Here is a 15,523-nt window from a genome sequence, read left to right as displayed (position 1 = left end):
GCCTCCTGATGTCCCTGTGCTGGGCTTGAGGACTCACCTGCAGTGGGAGCACCACAAGGGTGACACAGATCAGGATGACCACCAGGAGCTGGGATGGCCAGATCTTGGGCGTCACATCACCAAAGCCCACGGTTGAGAAAGTCACGATGCAGAAATAGAAGGAGGTCAGCAGGTTCAAGTTGCCACCTGCCCGCTCCAGGTGCTGGATTCCACAGGTCCTAGAAACAGGAAGAGCAGGACTGCAGCGGCGTGGGAGGGGCTGCAGCAATGGATGGGAGGAAGTGAATGGAAAGAAACAGGGCTCCAGTGTGGAGTGCGGCTGCCTGCACTGGCTACTGTGGACAGGGAAACAGGACCTTCCCAGTTTCTCTCCTCCCAGAGCAGTAAGGCACTCTGTCACCTAGGACCTAAGTAATGTATTCCTGACCATCAGGTTACAGGTGACTAGTCTGGATCACCCACAGGCAGACCTTGGTCCTCTGGCACTGACTCTAGGTCTGAGCCTGGGAAAGCAGTGAATCCTAGTGAGCAGGTGATGGGGTTGTGATGGTGAGGGGTACCTTAGGTAGCAAAGGGGCATGGCAGCAGTAGTGATGGGTGGAGCTGCCACAAGCTACAGCAGTTCCTACCCCCAAGCCTCGCCAACCTGTCCTCCAACCTTCAAGTTTAGATGTTGGGCCACTGAGTCCCTAGACACAAGAGTGTGGAGCTAAGTTCTACAGTCAGCTTTGTGTCTCATCTGTCACCGCCCCTGGCCTGTCTCCACCTGATGGGATCACGAGATGTCTAAGTACTCACCCCGTGAAGACCAGGCACAGCAGGGTGCAGAACAGGATGAGCACCTGGTTGAACATGGCTGACTGTGTGCGCAGGATGGCGCGGTGGAAGTCATTCTGCAGAGAATGCAGCCATCAGAAGCCACACCCTGATGCACAGTGAGCAGAGGTCTGGTCACCCTTCCATCCCAGGCGAGGGTTACAGGCAACCTTGCCCTATGCTGGTCACCCTGACCTCAGCTTGGTCCTGGGCTGAGGTAAGTCAGCATCCAGCAGAGGCTAGCCACAGGGGTGGTTGGAACGCGCATTCTCCGGGCGCTGGTTCTGACACCCTGCTCTGGTTGTGCATACCCACACACCCTGCCCCAGCTTCTCAGCCCTGGAAAAGCTGTCTCCACAGAAAGAGGAAGCTGAAGGCTGGCCTGGAATGCATCACTGTGGCACTGGGTCTCTGGGCCACAGTGGGAAAAGTGTTCTCCTGGAGCTGGCCAGGGCCAGACCTCACTTACAATCATGTTCTCCAGCGCATGCTTCGCCAGCCAGCAGTTGAGAAACACAGGAATGAACAGGTTCCGAAGAGGTGGCCAGAAGACCTGTGGTGTGTGGGGGAGAGGTCAGGTGGGGCTTGGGTGGCAGAGCTTGGGGCTGGGGCTCACCCACCGTGATGATGAAGGGCAGTGTGTTGATCATCTCCAAGACAAAAGACACATGGAAGATCTGCTCCCAGATGTTGCCCTGGGAGACAGAGGGACTTCAGAGCCAGCTAGGGGCCGGAGCAGGGCCATAGGGCAATCAGGGTCAGGAAAGGGGTTGGGAGTTTGGAAAACAGGGAGAAGTAAGGGTTGGGAGTGGTCAGTCTTTGAGTTAGGGACTTGTGGGGGATGGGGATACAGGGCAGGGGAGGCACAGGGAGGGACTCACTTTGTAGCTGAGGTAAATGAGGAGCATGGTCTCTAAGAAGCTTATTGTGGCCACAATGACCTAAGTGAAGAAGAGCAAAGAGACTTGGAGCAGATCTGGGAACAGGGCCTGACCCATAAAGAACTCAGCAGGGAGAGAGTCTTAGTGAAGCCGGCGGGTGTGAGGGTCTGTGAGTGTACATGCATGCATGTGTGAGAGCATGTGTCTGTGTGTGTGAGCATGTGTGAGAGCATGTGTCTGTGTGTGTGTGAGCATGTGTGAGAGCATGTGTCTCTGTGTGAGCATGTGTGAGAGCACGTGTCTCTGTGTGAGCATGTGTGAGAGCATGTGTCTGTGTGTGTGAGCATACAGGGCTGCACCCTCGCTGCTGAAGTGAGATAGTTTTGATTAGAAAGATTTGCAGACTTAACTGCAGTAACTACTGTAGCCCTGGCTAGGGTAGAAGGCAGCCCAGACTCTGTCCCTGTCGTTTGAAGCACCCTGTGGGCCATCAGGTACCTTAGGAGGTGGCCGTGGGGGTGGGGCTTAGGGACAGAGCCTCACCACAGGATCCTCCAGGCTGGGGACCCAAAGGACTGGGACAGAGCTGGGGAAGACCCTCCAGAAGCTCACCCGAGTTACTGACCTCACTTCTACTTTAAAGAAAGACAGTTAGGATAAGGTTAGGTAAGAGCAGACAGCAGCAGGACAGGTTCTAACCAGATGAAGGGGGTGGAGTACTATGCCCTCAGAAGTCCCTGGAAAAATCAGAGTAAGAGTTGCTAGGCCTTACTGAGCCTAAGTGTGTTCTGTTCACTTAGAGTGTGAGTCCCTTGCTCACTAACATGGGACCTTGGCTCTCTTACCCTGAGCCCATAGGAACAGACTCACTATGCGAGGGGGAAGAGCTGGGTCGGGACTCACCTGGATCACCCATAGGGCCATTTTCCTCTCCACCCACAGGATGGGAGCCCTAGGAAAAGACAGGATTACAACTGCCAGGGCCGTTCCTCTTCAGGCTTCAGAAGGATGTCACCAAGTGGGAGCCCAGTGGCCAGTTGTGAAGGGTAAGTGGAGGACCTGACATACATTTACTTCCAAATCACTGCCTCACATGAGGAGTACCCACAGTGCTGGCTTCAGAGCATGTCCCAGGGAACCGAAGGAACCTCAGATTGAGCTGGACAGTTGAATTCTCACCCTGCCCCAGTGTGGCCTGACAAATGGGAGTCAGGAGCAAACTCACCAGTGGAACTCCGAGGATGAGCCATTGAAAGTGTAGTTATACTTGGTGCAGCCCCAGCTGTGAAGAGACAAAAGCACTGGCCCAGCCACAGACTTCCAGGGCTAACGTCATAGGCTCGGGGTGAATGGAAAGGCCCCCATTTGCTCACACAGGCCCCACCATATGCCTCAACTGGAGCTGGTGCTCTAACATTAAGAAGGCTCACTGGCCTGCAGTGACTGTGTAGGGAGGGTCTAACCAAGAAGTACAGAGGACACATCCCTGTCTGGAGATCTGGGCCCTACAGTGAGCTGCTGCTCTGGAGAAAAGTGAAGACTCAAATTGTGCTGGTGACAAGCCTCAGGCCCCAGCACAGACACAGATGTCCCAGTGTGAGTACTTAAGCCCTCTGGAGGTCAGAGCTTCCTGAACAAGCCTGGATAGTTCCTGAGAGTCCCAGAGAATGTTCCTGTCCTAAGGAGAAGTATTAATGCCGCTCATCCCCAGACCACTTGAAGATAAGCATATTCAAGCATCTTGGAAACATGGCCAATTCACTATTTCTGCTCCAGGTCAGACCCAGCGCCAGGGTCAGTCACCACCGGGACCTTGCTGTTCACAGAACCCAGAAGTGGGCAGCTCCTAGCCTCTCCTCTTTCATGGACCTACTTTTCACCTGAGCTTTATTTGGGGCTGTTAGACTCATCACCCACGAAGCCTCTGAGCCATCCACCTACTCTCTCTCTCATCCTCTTCTCCAACATCAACCTACTCACCTTTCATCATCAATTGCTCACCTATTCATCCGTCACCTAGTCTATGGTCCATGTATCCATCTACCTATGACCATCTGATCTGTAATTCATGTATCTTCTTGTCCAGCATCTACTCGGTATCCCATCTCCAAGCTATCCAACCATCTACTCATTCAGCTTATACAGTCATTCACTTCTCCATCCCCTACCCATCCCCCACTATCCCTGCTAGTGACGATGGTGAATGTGACAGACTGGGGTCCTTTAGGGATGTAGAAGCAGAAGCCCTGAGCCTTTGAGACTTGGAAAAAGTGAAACAGACCCAGAAACGTGTTTTGAATCAGTTATAACTTGTTTCTCCTCAAACAACTATGAAGGCTTTTCCCTCCTCTGACCTGGACTGTGTGTGAGGGTTTCTGGTCTGGGAACCCTAGTTTTCCTTAAAGTGGACAACAAATGAAAACTCAGTAAAACTCTGCACACAGGCTCCAGGATCTGGCCTCCTGCCTGGAGATTTATGGGACCCCAGCAGTTTAGGCACTCAAACCCTAGGCTCTGACTAAGGAGTTCTTTGGCATCTGAATCCACTTGTCAAATCTGCTGGTTTGCAAATCAGAGGCCAACAGAGTTCAAAAGAAACAGTAGTAACAAACAGAAGGGCCAGGCACAGCATCCTCAGAGAGATGAGAGAAACCAGGAGATGAAGGATGTAGAACTCAGATTTAGGGAGGAGTGTCACCTCCCAAAAGAGTAGGAGTCAGAAGAGACAAGTAAATAGGAGGCCCAGGACCCAGCTTCCAAGCCCCACAGGACACAATCAGACAGTCCTGGCACCGAGGACAGTCTGGATCAGCCCAGGGATGAGCCAGAAGTATGGCAAGGCACAGAGAGGCCAGCGGTTTTCAGGGAAAACAATGGCACCTGGAAAGGATCTGGGCTGGGAAATAGCACGTCTCACAGCAGGAGGATCACAGAGAAGACTTCAGAGCAAGAACTGCCAGCCTCAATAGCTGGGGTCCTATACAGACACTTGTTAGCAGACACCTCTTCCTCGAGGTGGCTGGAACACACTGGCGACATGCACAGCTCTACCCTGGGGGCCCTGTCTTCATACCAACCCAGCTACCAGCCTGGGCATGACTGAGTGGCCCAAGGCATGACTTTGGGATAAGGGTCACATTGGGAGAAGGAAAGATCCACCACTCTGGTGACAGGGCTTCTTGGGAATCTAGTGAGGTAGGTGTTGGCTACAACTCTCCCATACAAATGCCTGTGTTGCCAATGGAGCTCAATGGAAAGGCTCATCCTCAGGACCCAGCCCCACAGGTCACCCACCATCCGATGCCCTGGTCTGGGTTGTCGAGCAGGACACGGACGATGTACAGCAGGCAGGTGAGGAGCTTGAGGGAGAAGTTGAACAGCCGGATCCTCAGGCCTGTTAGGAGGCAGACATCAGGGCAGAAACATCAGGGAGCAGGCCTGCCCCCTCTGCTGGAGGCTCTCAACAGCTCCCTCCTGAAGTGGTCCTGTGTAGGCCTCCAGCTCTCACTTGTATTCCAGATGCACAGGACAGAATTTATCTGTACCAACATTCCCCACCGCCAGACCCATCTGACCACTGTAGGCCCCGAGGCTCACAGTGCAGGGGATTGGGGGTGCAGACCCATCTGACCACTGTATAGATAAGGCCCCAAGGCTCATAGTGTAGGGGCTTGGGGTTGCAAGGTCTAGCCCAGTTCAGCTCAGGGTCCAGCATGGGGGCCATGTCTCAACAAGTTGGGCTTCCCTGGGGATGTCCAGGTGACCTTTGCCCTCTGCCCATATAGTTGGGACATCTCCTTGGACTCCCTGCCCATCCTTCTCCACCCAGAGTTTCCAGACCCTTGACTTACTGGATCTTTGGTTTTTGATGAAGAACAGCTTGAGCCGCTCTTTGAAGGTGTTCTCATTGACATAGAACTCCACCTGGACCCTGAGGGAGGAGAGAAAGCTGGGGCTTGAGCCCAGGGGTTCAGGCCCAAGACAGGAGCTGGAATCTCAAGCCACGACCAGAGCCCCAAGCCCAACTGAGTTCTTTCAAACCACATGAGCAGAGAGGAACTTGGGAGGGACATGTCCTTACTTTGGACCATCAAGGTCTATGTCTAAAGCAGCCATTGGTCCTCCTGAAGTCTCTCCTGGGTACACCCACCGCCACCGGTGTACCACCTACTCAGCATCTAGAGCCCTCCAGGCCCCAAGGAGATCAGCGCTACAGCACCCACAGTGCTCTGGGCATTGGACACTCAAATCTTCTTAGTAAATATAAAAGCTCCTAAACAGGAGCTCACAGCCATTATGTCTGGTGGCCCCTGGGGTTTGTGCTCTGCGGCCTGTAATCATAATCTGGAGGACAGTCAGAATGCGCAGCAGGAAGCAGTCACCTGTGAGCTGCCCCTCTAGCCATCTTGTGGCCCTGGCCATCAGTATTCTGTCCTCCCTCCTCCATCTCCCATGGCACCACACACAGGCCGGCCTCTGAGGTGCAGCCACACCCACATTCTCTGAGGTCCTCAGATCACCAAGTGTGCGCCACACCCAGGAAGAGTCACACGTGTTCACTGACAATAGCAGTGGCTAAGGGATGATAAGCCTCTGTTCTCAATCCCCCAGCCTCAGACATGGTTCTTTCCTACCAGAAAGAGATGAAACATCAGTGCTGACACAGAAGGGAGGAAGGAGTCAGGTTTGGAGCCTGGACTCCTGTAGCAGGTGTGGCTAGCTTACAACATCCCCCCCCCCTTTTTTTAAAGATTTGTTTATTTTATGTATGTGAGTACACTGTAGCTGTCTTCAGACACACCAGAAAAGGGCATCAGATCCCATTACAGATGGTTGTGAGCCACCATGTGGTTGCTGGGAACTGAACTCAGGCCCTCTGGAAGAGCAGTCAGTGTTCTTAACCGCTGAGCCATCTGTCCAGCCCACTGGGGCAATCATGTACCCCTAAGTAGATCAAGGCTCTGTGACAGACACAGGGTTCCTGGGATACGTAGCTCCTACTAGTACATCCTCCCCAAAAGGCTGCAACATCCCCAGGATGGAATGAGATGGGACACAGCATCAGGGACCATAGGACAGAGCTCAGGAGGATGGGGGACAGTGTGTCCTGCAAAGTCCCTGCATGAAGAAGCTGCTGCCTCTCTGTAGGCAAAGGAGACAAACATCAACCAATCAATCGATTTCTATTGTTTCCCTGCTCAGTGTTCCAGTCTTCTGGGGAAGGGGCACCCAACCCAGGGCAGGTGGATTCTGAACACTGCTTTCCTCTGATCAGGTACTGGTCTGTCAAGACAGTTGGAGAGTTTAATTCAGTGTTTGGCTAGGACTGACTATTCCAACAGCCCCCAAAGTGTCTTAAGTAGTAACTATCAGAGACCTGAGTTTGATGCCCAGATCCCAACGTGGTGGAAAGAGAGAGCTGACTACTCCAAGTTATCCACATCTTTACATGCATAGTATGGTACATGTCTGTCCCAACAAGCACATACCAAGTAATAAGTGTAATAAAATATTTTTAAAAACACCAGTTAGCATACCCTAAACCCTGGTGTGTGTGGACTACGGTGTGCTCAGCAGCCTTGTCCTAATGTCCTGTCCCTAGGCTGGGGTCCCTAGGCTGGGGAGGGGCTCGGGTCACAGTGGCTTTGTTGGTCACAGAATTCCCTAAGGGTTCAAGGGTCTGGTCATCTTGCTTGGGACAAGGTCCACTGGTGCAGGGCCATGACTGGATCCACTCTGGACTCAGAGCAAACCAAGCTGTAGGCAAGTAGGGGCCAGCCCAGTGCTAATGGCCGGTGTGTCCCAGCATGTCCTACTATACTTGTGCATCTCACTGTCCCGCAATATATCCTTCTACCCCAGCATATGTCTCCTCCACGTCCCACAAATTGCACTGCACATTAGCAAGCTTCATGCCCCAGATTGTCCAGCACACCCACTATGCCACAAGACATATCTGTACCCCACATTATCCAGAACACCCCTATATACCATGCTATAACAAGTGCAAAATTGTACCCCACTATATGGCAGCAGTTTATTTTTTATAGGGTCTAGGAGCCCAAGGCAGGGAAGGACACTGTACATGAGTGACTCTGCAGAGTCGGCTTTCCGACTTTCTCTTTGAAGGTGCCTGAGGCTAGGGGGACAGGCTGAGGCTAAGTGGACAGGCTGGAAGGGGCTGGGGGCACATTAGTCACTATCAGGGGGCTGAGGGGCCACCTGTGTCCGAAAAGCATGTAAGGAGCTCATGAATCCTTCTCCTGTCCACCCATCTCTATAACAAAGGCCTCAAGGGAGGGTCTTCCTACCCACTCAGCCCCACAGGGTCCTCAGCAGGTGGCCCAGACCTTTGCCAAGACGAGATGTCAGTCTGTCTTCACTTCATCTCCCTTAGGACACAGAGCACAGCCTTTCTGACCCACTGTGGTTTCCCCACCTATCTTTGGCTTTACTCCCATGCCACCCCTAAACAGGGACAGTCACAGGAGTCTTCTACAGTCTTCCAGACAGGGCACCAAATTCTATCTGCCATGGGTGTGCTCCAGGGGGCTGGGGTGGCAATTCAGTGCCCTGGGTTACTTCATGACAGTGTAACATGATCACATGTCCTCAAGGAAGAAGATGGGAGCTACATACAGCTGTGGTGTGTGGGGGAAGGGTGCTGATGGGGGTCAGGATTAGATGAGATCACTAGGGCAGAACCCAGAGTCCGTCCTGGTGGCTTCATAGCTTAAGAGTCAGATTCATGTGTGCTCCAGCTAGTGCCATGTGGGATGGCAGTGACCGCCGCAGACCTCTGCCTGCGAGATGAGTATTTCCAGACGTGGACCTGACGCTGGTTCTGACCTGAGCTTTGAAAGCTCCTCCATGACTCATTGGTCTGCGGACTACACACTTCCCTTGGGCAGATTTACCCATGGCTGACCCACGCGTGCTTCCTGTCCTCTCCCATCAGAGAGGCTGTCCCAGGACACTCTGGGGGGCACTTGTGTGCTTTTCTTGCAGCTAGAGTTCCATCTTGGGAAGGCCCTTCCTCTGTCCCTGCACCCTGCCGCCCCGTCTCACTAGACACTCCCATGGGACATTCCTGTTGGTTGTCCATGTGCCTGACCACAGCCCCTAGGTCTCTTGAGTGACCAGGTCTCTCCCTTGGCCACTTCCATTGTCACTCTCCTGACTCCTGTTCTTCTTGTCATCTTCCCAGCAGCTGCTTGAGATCAGAAAACTCAGCAGCCTGTGAAGTTCCAGAAGTCACTGAACAGCCAGGAACCTGTCATTCTGCCTTGCTTCTGTTGGCATCTTTGCCCAGCTCCGGAAAGATGACCTGGCTAATGGCATCCTCCTTGTACCAGGCTGACCCTGACTAATGCCACCCCATGAGCAGGACACACCTATTTGTATGGTGTTTTGTGGGCAGTGCACACCTAGGGCTGAAGGTGTCTTCCAGGAGGAGCCACAGACCTGCCTGGCTCCCTTGAAGTCAGAGCTCTACAGTGCCAGAGAAATCAATGAATTCTTTTTACTTTAAAATTTTAATGACATGTGGCCACCCACTTCCTCTAGCATTACACAAAATAGGGATTAAAAATATCCATCTTACTCCAACCTGTGTTTAAGATACCATGTTTGATGTGCCCTAAGACAAAGGCACAGGGCATAGCCCTACAGGAGCAGAGGGAGTTTATGAATGGCCTGCACCTCTTGCAGCCTGGGCTCACAGGCACTTTGGACCTGTATGATCTAGGTCTGAGATGGCTTTCTGGTTGCACTGACTCTGACCCTATGGTTTGCTGCTGGTCTTGGGTCCCATATCCATTCTCTGTCCGAGTGCATTCCCAAGGAACACGGTGGGACACATGCACATCCAGGGAGTCACAGAGTGTCCGGATGGAGAGTCAGTGACCACCCGGAAGCTGGAGAGATGCAGGCTCTGCCTCTTGCCTGACTTTCGCTTCCTCACTGGGAACAATGATCTCCACACCCCCCCCGCAACCCCCCAGTAACACAGAGTATCTGACAGAGGCAAGTGCCTTATCAATGGTGAAAGTAAGATGTGTCCCAACAGTATGAGAAGGATTGGGAGGTGTGGCCTTGTTGACATTGCTAAAGGAGGTGTGTCACAGGGAGCAGACTTTGGGGTTTCAAAAGTTCATGTCATTCCCAGTTGGCTCTCTCTGCTTCATGCTAATGGGTAAGATGTAAGCTGTCATCTATGGCTTCAGCACCATGCCTGCCTGCCCGTTCCCATGTTCCCCACCACAATGGCCATGGACTCCGCCCCAATCAACTCTTTCTCCTGTAAGTTGCCTTGGTCATGGTGTCTTATCATAGCAATGGGAAAGTAACTAAAACTAGAGATTCTGTCCACAGATTCTTTCCAAGGGGACATTAATCTCTTTGTCTTCAGCCCCAGCCCCAGCCCCAGGACAAGAAACACATGCTAGTCCTGGGTAGTGCTGGCCAACACTGTCATGTTCCTGCATGGCTGGTGGGCCATGGTACTGAACAAGAGTAGCCTTTCCCATGAGCCTGGTTCTCAGCGCATGAGGATGCATCTGTTCCCGAGACAGTCCCTCCCGCGAGAAGCACTTACTGAGAAAGGGAAGAGTCCAGACTGAAATCTTCCACATGAAGCCTGGAGACACAGAGTGAACACATCAACAGAGAAGGTAGGTGAATGGGACCATATAAGTGCTCCAGGTAGTATCCCAGAGGAATGGGGTATTACCTGAAGTCCCCTAACTTGTGACCTGTAGAGCCTCAGGCATGATAGGTACTGTCAGGGCAGGCAGTCTAGCATGCAAGGCAGATGGAAGCCAGGCCTACCCTCTGTGGGAGAAAGCAGCAGAGGCCACAGGTGCTGGCACATGCAGGCCCTGGTCAGAGGGAGTGACAACCACAGGGAGGACAGTACCCTGCCTTTAGCCAAGAGACAAGGATCTGCCTCTCTCCATTCAGTGTTAAGCCTACCTTAGGCATCTTTGTGACCCTGTGTCCAGCAGTGAGCCTTATATTAACACTGAGGAAGCGGAAGCCAGCTAAGCAGTCCCTATCCAGGGTCACATCTGGGCACAGTAAACCTTGGATGGCCTGTCCCTTAGTTTCCTACTTGGAGCTGAGACTGAGGTGCAGACATGGACAACTCCAGACAACTGCCGTGCCATGAAGAAGAGGCTTAGCATCGGGAGCTTGGCAGTACCAGCCTGCACTGAGTTGACTGCACGCTGTCTGGGTCAGCCCTCCAACCAAGGACTTCAGTGCAGCTTCTCTCCATTTTCAGAGCAACTATCTTCCTGGTGAGGAAACAAGGATCCAGCAAAAATCACGGCAGACCTCAGGCAGGGCCCTGTACAACCTGCACTGGGACCTCTGTGTGGCCAGGATTCCGCTTCATGTGCCAGTAATCAGCCCCTCCTGGTCCCTGGGTGTGTCCACCTGTCAGAGTAGAGAGTGAGGCACAAGGGAGCCTAGGAAGGGTGAGGGGTGCTAATGGAAGCTGTTCCGAGGAGCCACTTGGTGGTCAGGGGAAGACCCAGGATCCTGGAGTATTGTGAGACCATGACGTTCTAGAGACGGAGGACAAGAGAGTCCCAGCACGGAAGTCCCAAGGGATCATCTCCTGAGACCAGGAATACCAGGGTGAATGCAGCTGGGGCTGAGGAGAGATTCTGCTCCCTGCAACTGCACTGATAGGCTAAAGACTTCTTGGGAGAAAACATCAAGGAGGTGGATGAGCCTGAGAAGCTGCCCTGTGAAGGCCTTGGCCTTTCGGGGAGGGAGTCATTGGCATATGATGGTCAGAGATGGATCCTGGGAATGGGAGTGTGGACAGGGAGTCTGGCTGGCTATTGAGAGATTTGGTGCACAGAGTGTGAAGCCATGGCCCCACTGAGGTAGAGAATGGTAAGGAAGTAGGTGATGTCAGGAGGTGTTAAGATGGGGCCTTGGAGTGCAGGTTCAGGCAGATATGTGTTGGCTGTAAGAAGGCTGAAGACACACAGACAGTCCTGGGGGTTGGTCACAAAGCCAGGAGGTGAGGGCCTTAATCCTTAGGGCACTTTGATTTGGGATAGCCATGGTGGTTGTGAAGTGTGGACAAAGTTCAGCTCAGAAGTAAGGCTAACAGTTAATCCTAGACTGGCCAGGTCAGAAGCAGGCTGGGGTGCCACTGGGGAGGGGGATTCCTGGCACCCTTGCCACAGCCTCTACTCCTAAGCTCTGTCCCCAGTAGACTGGGAATCTCACTATGCCAGGTTCAAAGGGGTAGCCCCGATGGAGACCCTGTGAGGACACAGCAGTGCGAGTGGCTATTCCTCGGAAGGGATGGAAAGAGGGTCTAGCCCAAGTCGAGTCTCTGCACACCCATCAGCCCTGCCGCAACTCCACTGCAGCGTCCTTGGCTCTCCCCACCTCTACACCTTCACGTTAAGACCCCAGAGATGTCCAAGGATAGATGATGATTCCTGGTCACGAAACTCCCCATGACAATGTCTGTGGGAAACTCAAACCTCTCCCTCTTCCCGAGATATGAAGACTGAGAGCCCAGGCTGCCGAAGTTATGTTCTCAGGGTCCGACCTGTATCCTAGGTCCTTCTGCAGCTTTCTAACCACAGCACCCCAGGACATCTACGATGAAATACACCAGTGTCATCTGAAGCCTCTAGAGATTCCCATATGTACCAGTAGGGACAACTTCTAGGACCATTTCTTCCTTCTGTCCCCTCCAGTTGTTGTCCAATCCTGGCCCCATGGACACGGCTAAGGTGTGGCCTCTGACCTGCCTGTGCAGAGGTTTGGCCCCACCCCTGAACTTCCAGCTTCTTCTTGGGTATACAACTTCCTTACATCCCTAAGGAAGCAGATGGGGCTCAGGGGGAGTCCACAGAGAGTACAGGTGGGAAGGACTCCCTGGGGACCAAAGTCAAGTGGATCCAGGAGCTAAAAGGGGCCCTGACACATTGAGAAGTTCGCTAATGACTCAGTCCTTTCTAGGTTTCCAAACTCTGAATAGATTCCCCTCTCCCCAGTTCACATTTCTCAGCCATCCCAAGCCTCAGTGAGAGCCGGAGAAAGAGGGTTCAGGCTGGCTGGGGTGAGAGGGCCCAAGCCTGCTGCAGTTTTGAGAAAGCACAGTGTTTCAGGAACTATGTGGGCAGAGTCACACCACCAATGAGGACACACACGGGGCTAGGAAGGTACTTTTCTACCTTGCCGCCTTTCTAGTGGTGGAGGCTCTGACTTTTCCGGACAGCAGTCCAGACACAGAACTGGGGCAAAGGCAAGTCAAAGGCCACAATCTTGCCTGGAAACTTCAACAAATGGATTCCTAATGGGCCAGTCTACTTCATCCTCCTCAGCTGGGACCTGCCTTGGCTTCCAGCTGCTCCTCAAAGCAGGTGTTAAGATGCCAGCTACAGGCCCAGGTGCTGCCTGGGCCCAGCTGGGTATGCAGCTCCCTCCTCTCTGCTCTGCAGAAGAAGGTTGGCAAGACCCTGCATATAGGGGAGAGAGTCTATCCTTGTTAAAGGGCCAGCAGCACAGCTGTGGTCTACAGGATCGAGGGCAGCCACATGCGGAGGTACAAGTGGGAGAGGGCTTCCTGGAAGAGGTGGCTACAGCTGTGTCGTACTGTGGTCTCAGATGAGGAAGCCTGGGCAAAACTGCCATCCATGCCTGCAGCCCATCTCTCAAGGGGCCAGACTGGCTGGAAAGGGAGCTTCCGGGATCACTATTGCCCCCCCCCCCCCCGTGTCCATTAAGAGAAGGGAGAGGCCAAGAAGGGTCTATCCCCAGGCCCCTGAGCAGCACTAACTATCCTTCCTGCCTGAGCTGCCCCCAACAGCTGTGGGAGGCCCCTCAAGAGCCATTTCTGGCAACGGGAACAGGGTAGCAGCAGCCTTCCTGTGTGAGAACCAAGAGACTGGTGCAAATGGGGGAGGGAGGGAAGAAGGGGGTGCTGTGATCACCTTAGTCCAGCCATCTGTTGGGTCAAGCCACTGCCAAGTAAACCATCAGCACCTCACCCAGGGGTCTCACTGTCCCTCCATCAAGAAAGCCCTGCCAATTCTTGTTCATCCTTAAAAGCCAGCGCTCGGGAAGTCGCCTGGTTTGGTCCCATTCAGTCCTGCTCCAAATCGCTAGCAGAACAGGCTTCAAGCTCACGATGTGCCCACACCAGGCCAGGTCTGATTCATTTCCCCCCGCGGCAGTCAGCAGGATTCTTGGCAAAAGCAAGTGATGGCTAGGGCTTCAGTGCTGCAGAGACCTCAGTGCCCGCATCCATGAAATGGGGTACCACATCCTGCCTGCAGCTCCCTTCTGCAAAGGCCTCCTGCATCCTGCCTTCTGGTTGCCCACCATGCTGGTACTCAGCAGTGCCCACACCTTTACTGTATCCCAGCCAGTTTGCTATCTAGCCTGCCTGGGCCTAAGCTGCTTTCTTCTGGAGTGCTTACTTCTCCTTAGTGTCCCTCCTGAACCCACTCGAGTGGGGCTTCCTGGAGCACTGTGGTCCAGGGCCACCTGGCTCAGAGCCCAGGTCATACTAGCAAGGCCCTAGGTTCAACCTCTAAGCAAGGGGCCCCGGGGTCTAAGTGTTTCCAAGCCAGGCTTCAGGCAAGGGATGGTGGGACACCAGGACGCCCTCTCCCGGGCTACAGGCAACGAACGCCAGGCGCGGAGAAGCAGAGCCAGTGCTAAACAAAATGCGAACGATGCGAAGCCCCTCCCGCGCAGCCGCGGGGTCCTGGTCCCCTGCAAGTGTCCCTACCTCTGGCCCACGTCGCTGCCCACGGAGCCCCCGCCGCGGGCTGGCAGTAGAGGGCTGAGCCCGTGCGGCTCCTCGGGGGCTGCAGCGCCGGCTGGAGTGTCCCCTGGACCCGCCTTGCCCTCGGACGGCGAGCGTGGCAGCTTGGCCCGCGCCATCCTGCGGGAGCGCTTGGTGCGGGTGGTGGTGGCGGGGGCGGCGCCGGGCGCAACCACCGCGCACCTCACCCCCAACGCGCAGCACAGTGGAATGGTCCAGAGTGGGGAGGGTGTCAGCTTGGCTCCCGGTGCACCAAGGTCGGCCCCCGGCTCTTGCCCCAACCAGGATGCCTTAAGGAGGACGCAGTTCCAGTGCACACTGTCTTACCCCTACCAGAAGTAATAGTAATGTTGATAACTGCCATTGCGCCAAAGAGAGGGGATGCAGGAAGGGTAGTACAGGTGACAGCTAGTGTGGCCTTTGGCAGCTCACCTCCAGAGGAAGTTTGATGGAGAGAGGAGATAGTCATCTCTGCCGGGCATGTACCCACATCACAGGGTACTCTTGTGTGTCCTGGGAACCATAATGTATTGCTCAGGATGGCAGGAAGTCCAGAGCTCCACCCATCCTCTAAGCTCCACCTCAGGGCCTCACCGAGTGAAGCGGGCTCAGTCTTCTAGTCTGATGGGAAATGGTGTGTGCCCATCCTTCCTGGTGCAGATGCTTACGGTCCTCACCCTCCAATCCTATTCCAACACTGTCAGCGTTCAACCCTCAAAGGGCCGTTACTGATGGCTGAATTGCCCTGGGCTCCCATCTTAGGTGTGGTAACTCCAGATACAGGGTATTAGTCTGTTCCGGGTACCTGGGGGCTTGCACAGGGTCACCTCACAACCTGAGCAGGAGCTGGGGAGATAGCACAGAATTATTAAAGTCTTTGCAACTCAAGGACTTGTGTTCAATTACCAACACGAACATTTTTTTTTTAAGTCAGATATGGTGATAGCACACACTTAAAATCTGAGTGCTCAGGAGCAGAGACAGGTAAATTCCTGGAGGACGCAGTCCAGCTAGCATC

The 15,523-nt window shown here is 53.8% G+C and overlaps 1 protein-coding gene across 4 annotated transcripts in view; it reads right to left on the bottom strand.

Moving 5' to 3' along the window:
• The window catches only part of KCNT1 (potassium sodium-activated channel subfamily T member 1), a gene marked incomplete at both ends in the record, with an annotated part of 49,556 nt that overhangs the window by 19,546 nt on the left and 14,487 nt on the right, over nt 1-15,523 (bottom strand). The window contains 11 exons of one of the 4 annotated variants that reach the window (XM_080928005.1): nt 38-218; nt 799-893; nt 1,286-1,369; nt 1,437-1,511; nt 1,698-1,757; nt 2,601-2,649; nt 2,923-2,979; nt 4,992-5,091; nt 5,549-5,628; nt 10,294-10,335; nt 14,470-14,624. In XM_080928005.1, coding sequence (XP_080784131.1) covers nt 38-218; nt 799-893; nt 1,286-1,369; nt 1,437-1,511; nt 1,698-1,757; nt 2,601-2,649; nt 2,923-2,979; nt 4,992-5,091; nt 5,549-5,628; nt 10,294-10,335; nt 14,470-14,624 — 978 coding nt within the window. Of the gene's footprint in view, nt 1-37; nt 219-798; nt 894-1,285; nt 1,370-1,436; nt 1,512-1,697; nt 1,758-2,600; nt 2,650-2,922; nt 2,980-4,991; nt 5,092-5,548; nt 5,629-10,293; nt 10,336-14,469; nt 14,625-15,523 lie in introns of those variants that run through there. The other 3 variants (XM_080928007.1, XM_080928006.1, XM_080928008.1) reach the window with 3 other exon arrangements.

This window comes from Micromys minutus (assembly GCF_963924665.1).
Source record: "Micromys minutus genome assembly, chromosome: 13".
Classification (NCBI taxonomy): Eukaryota; Metazoa; Chordata; class Mammalia; order Rodentia; family Muridae; genus Micromys; species Micromys minutus.
Note: the sequence above shows the minus strand (reverse complement) of the source record. Positions and strands in the feature narration are given on the sequence as shown.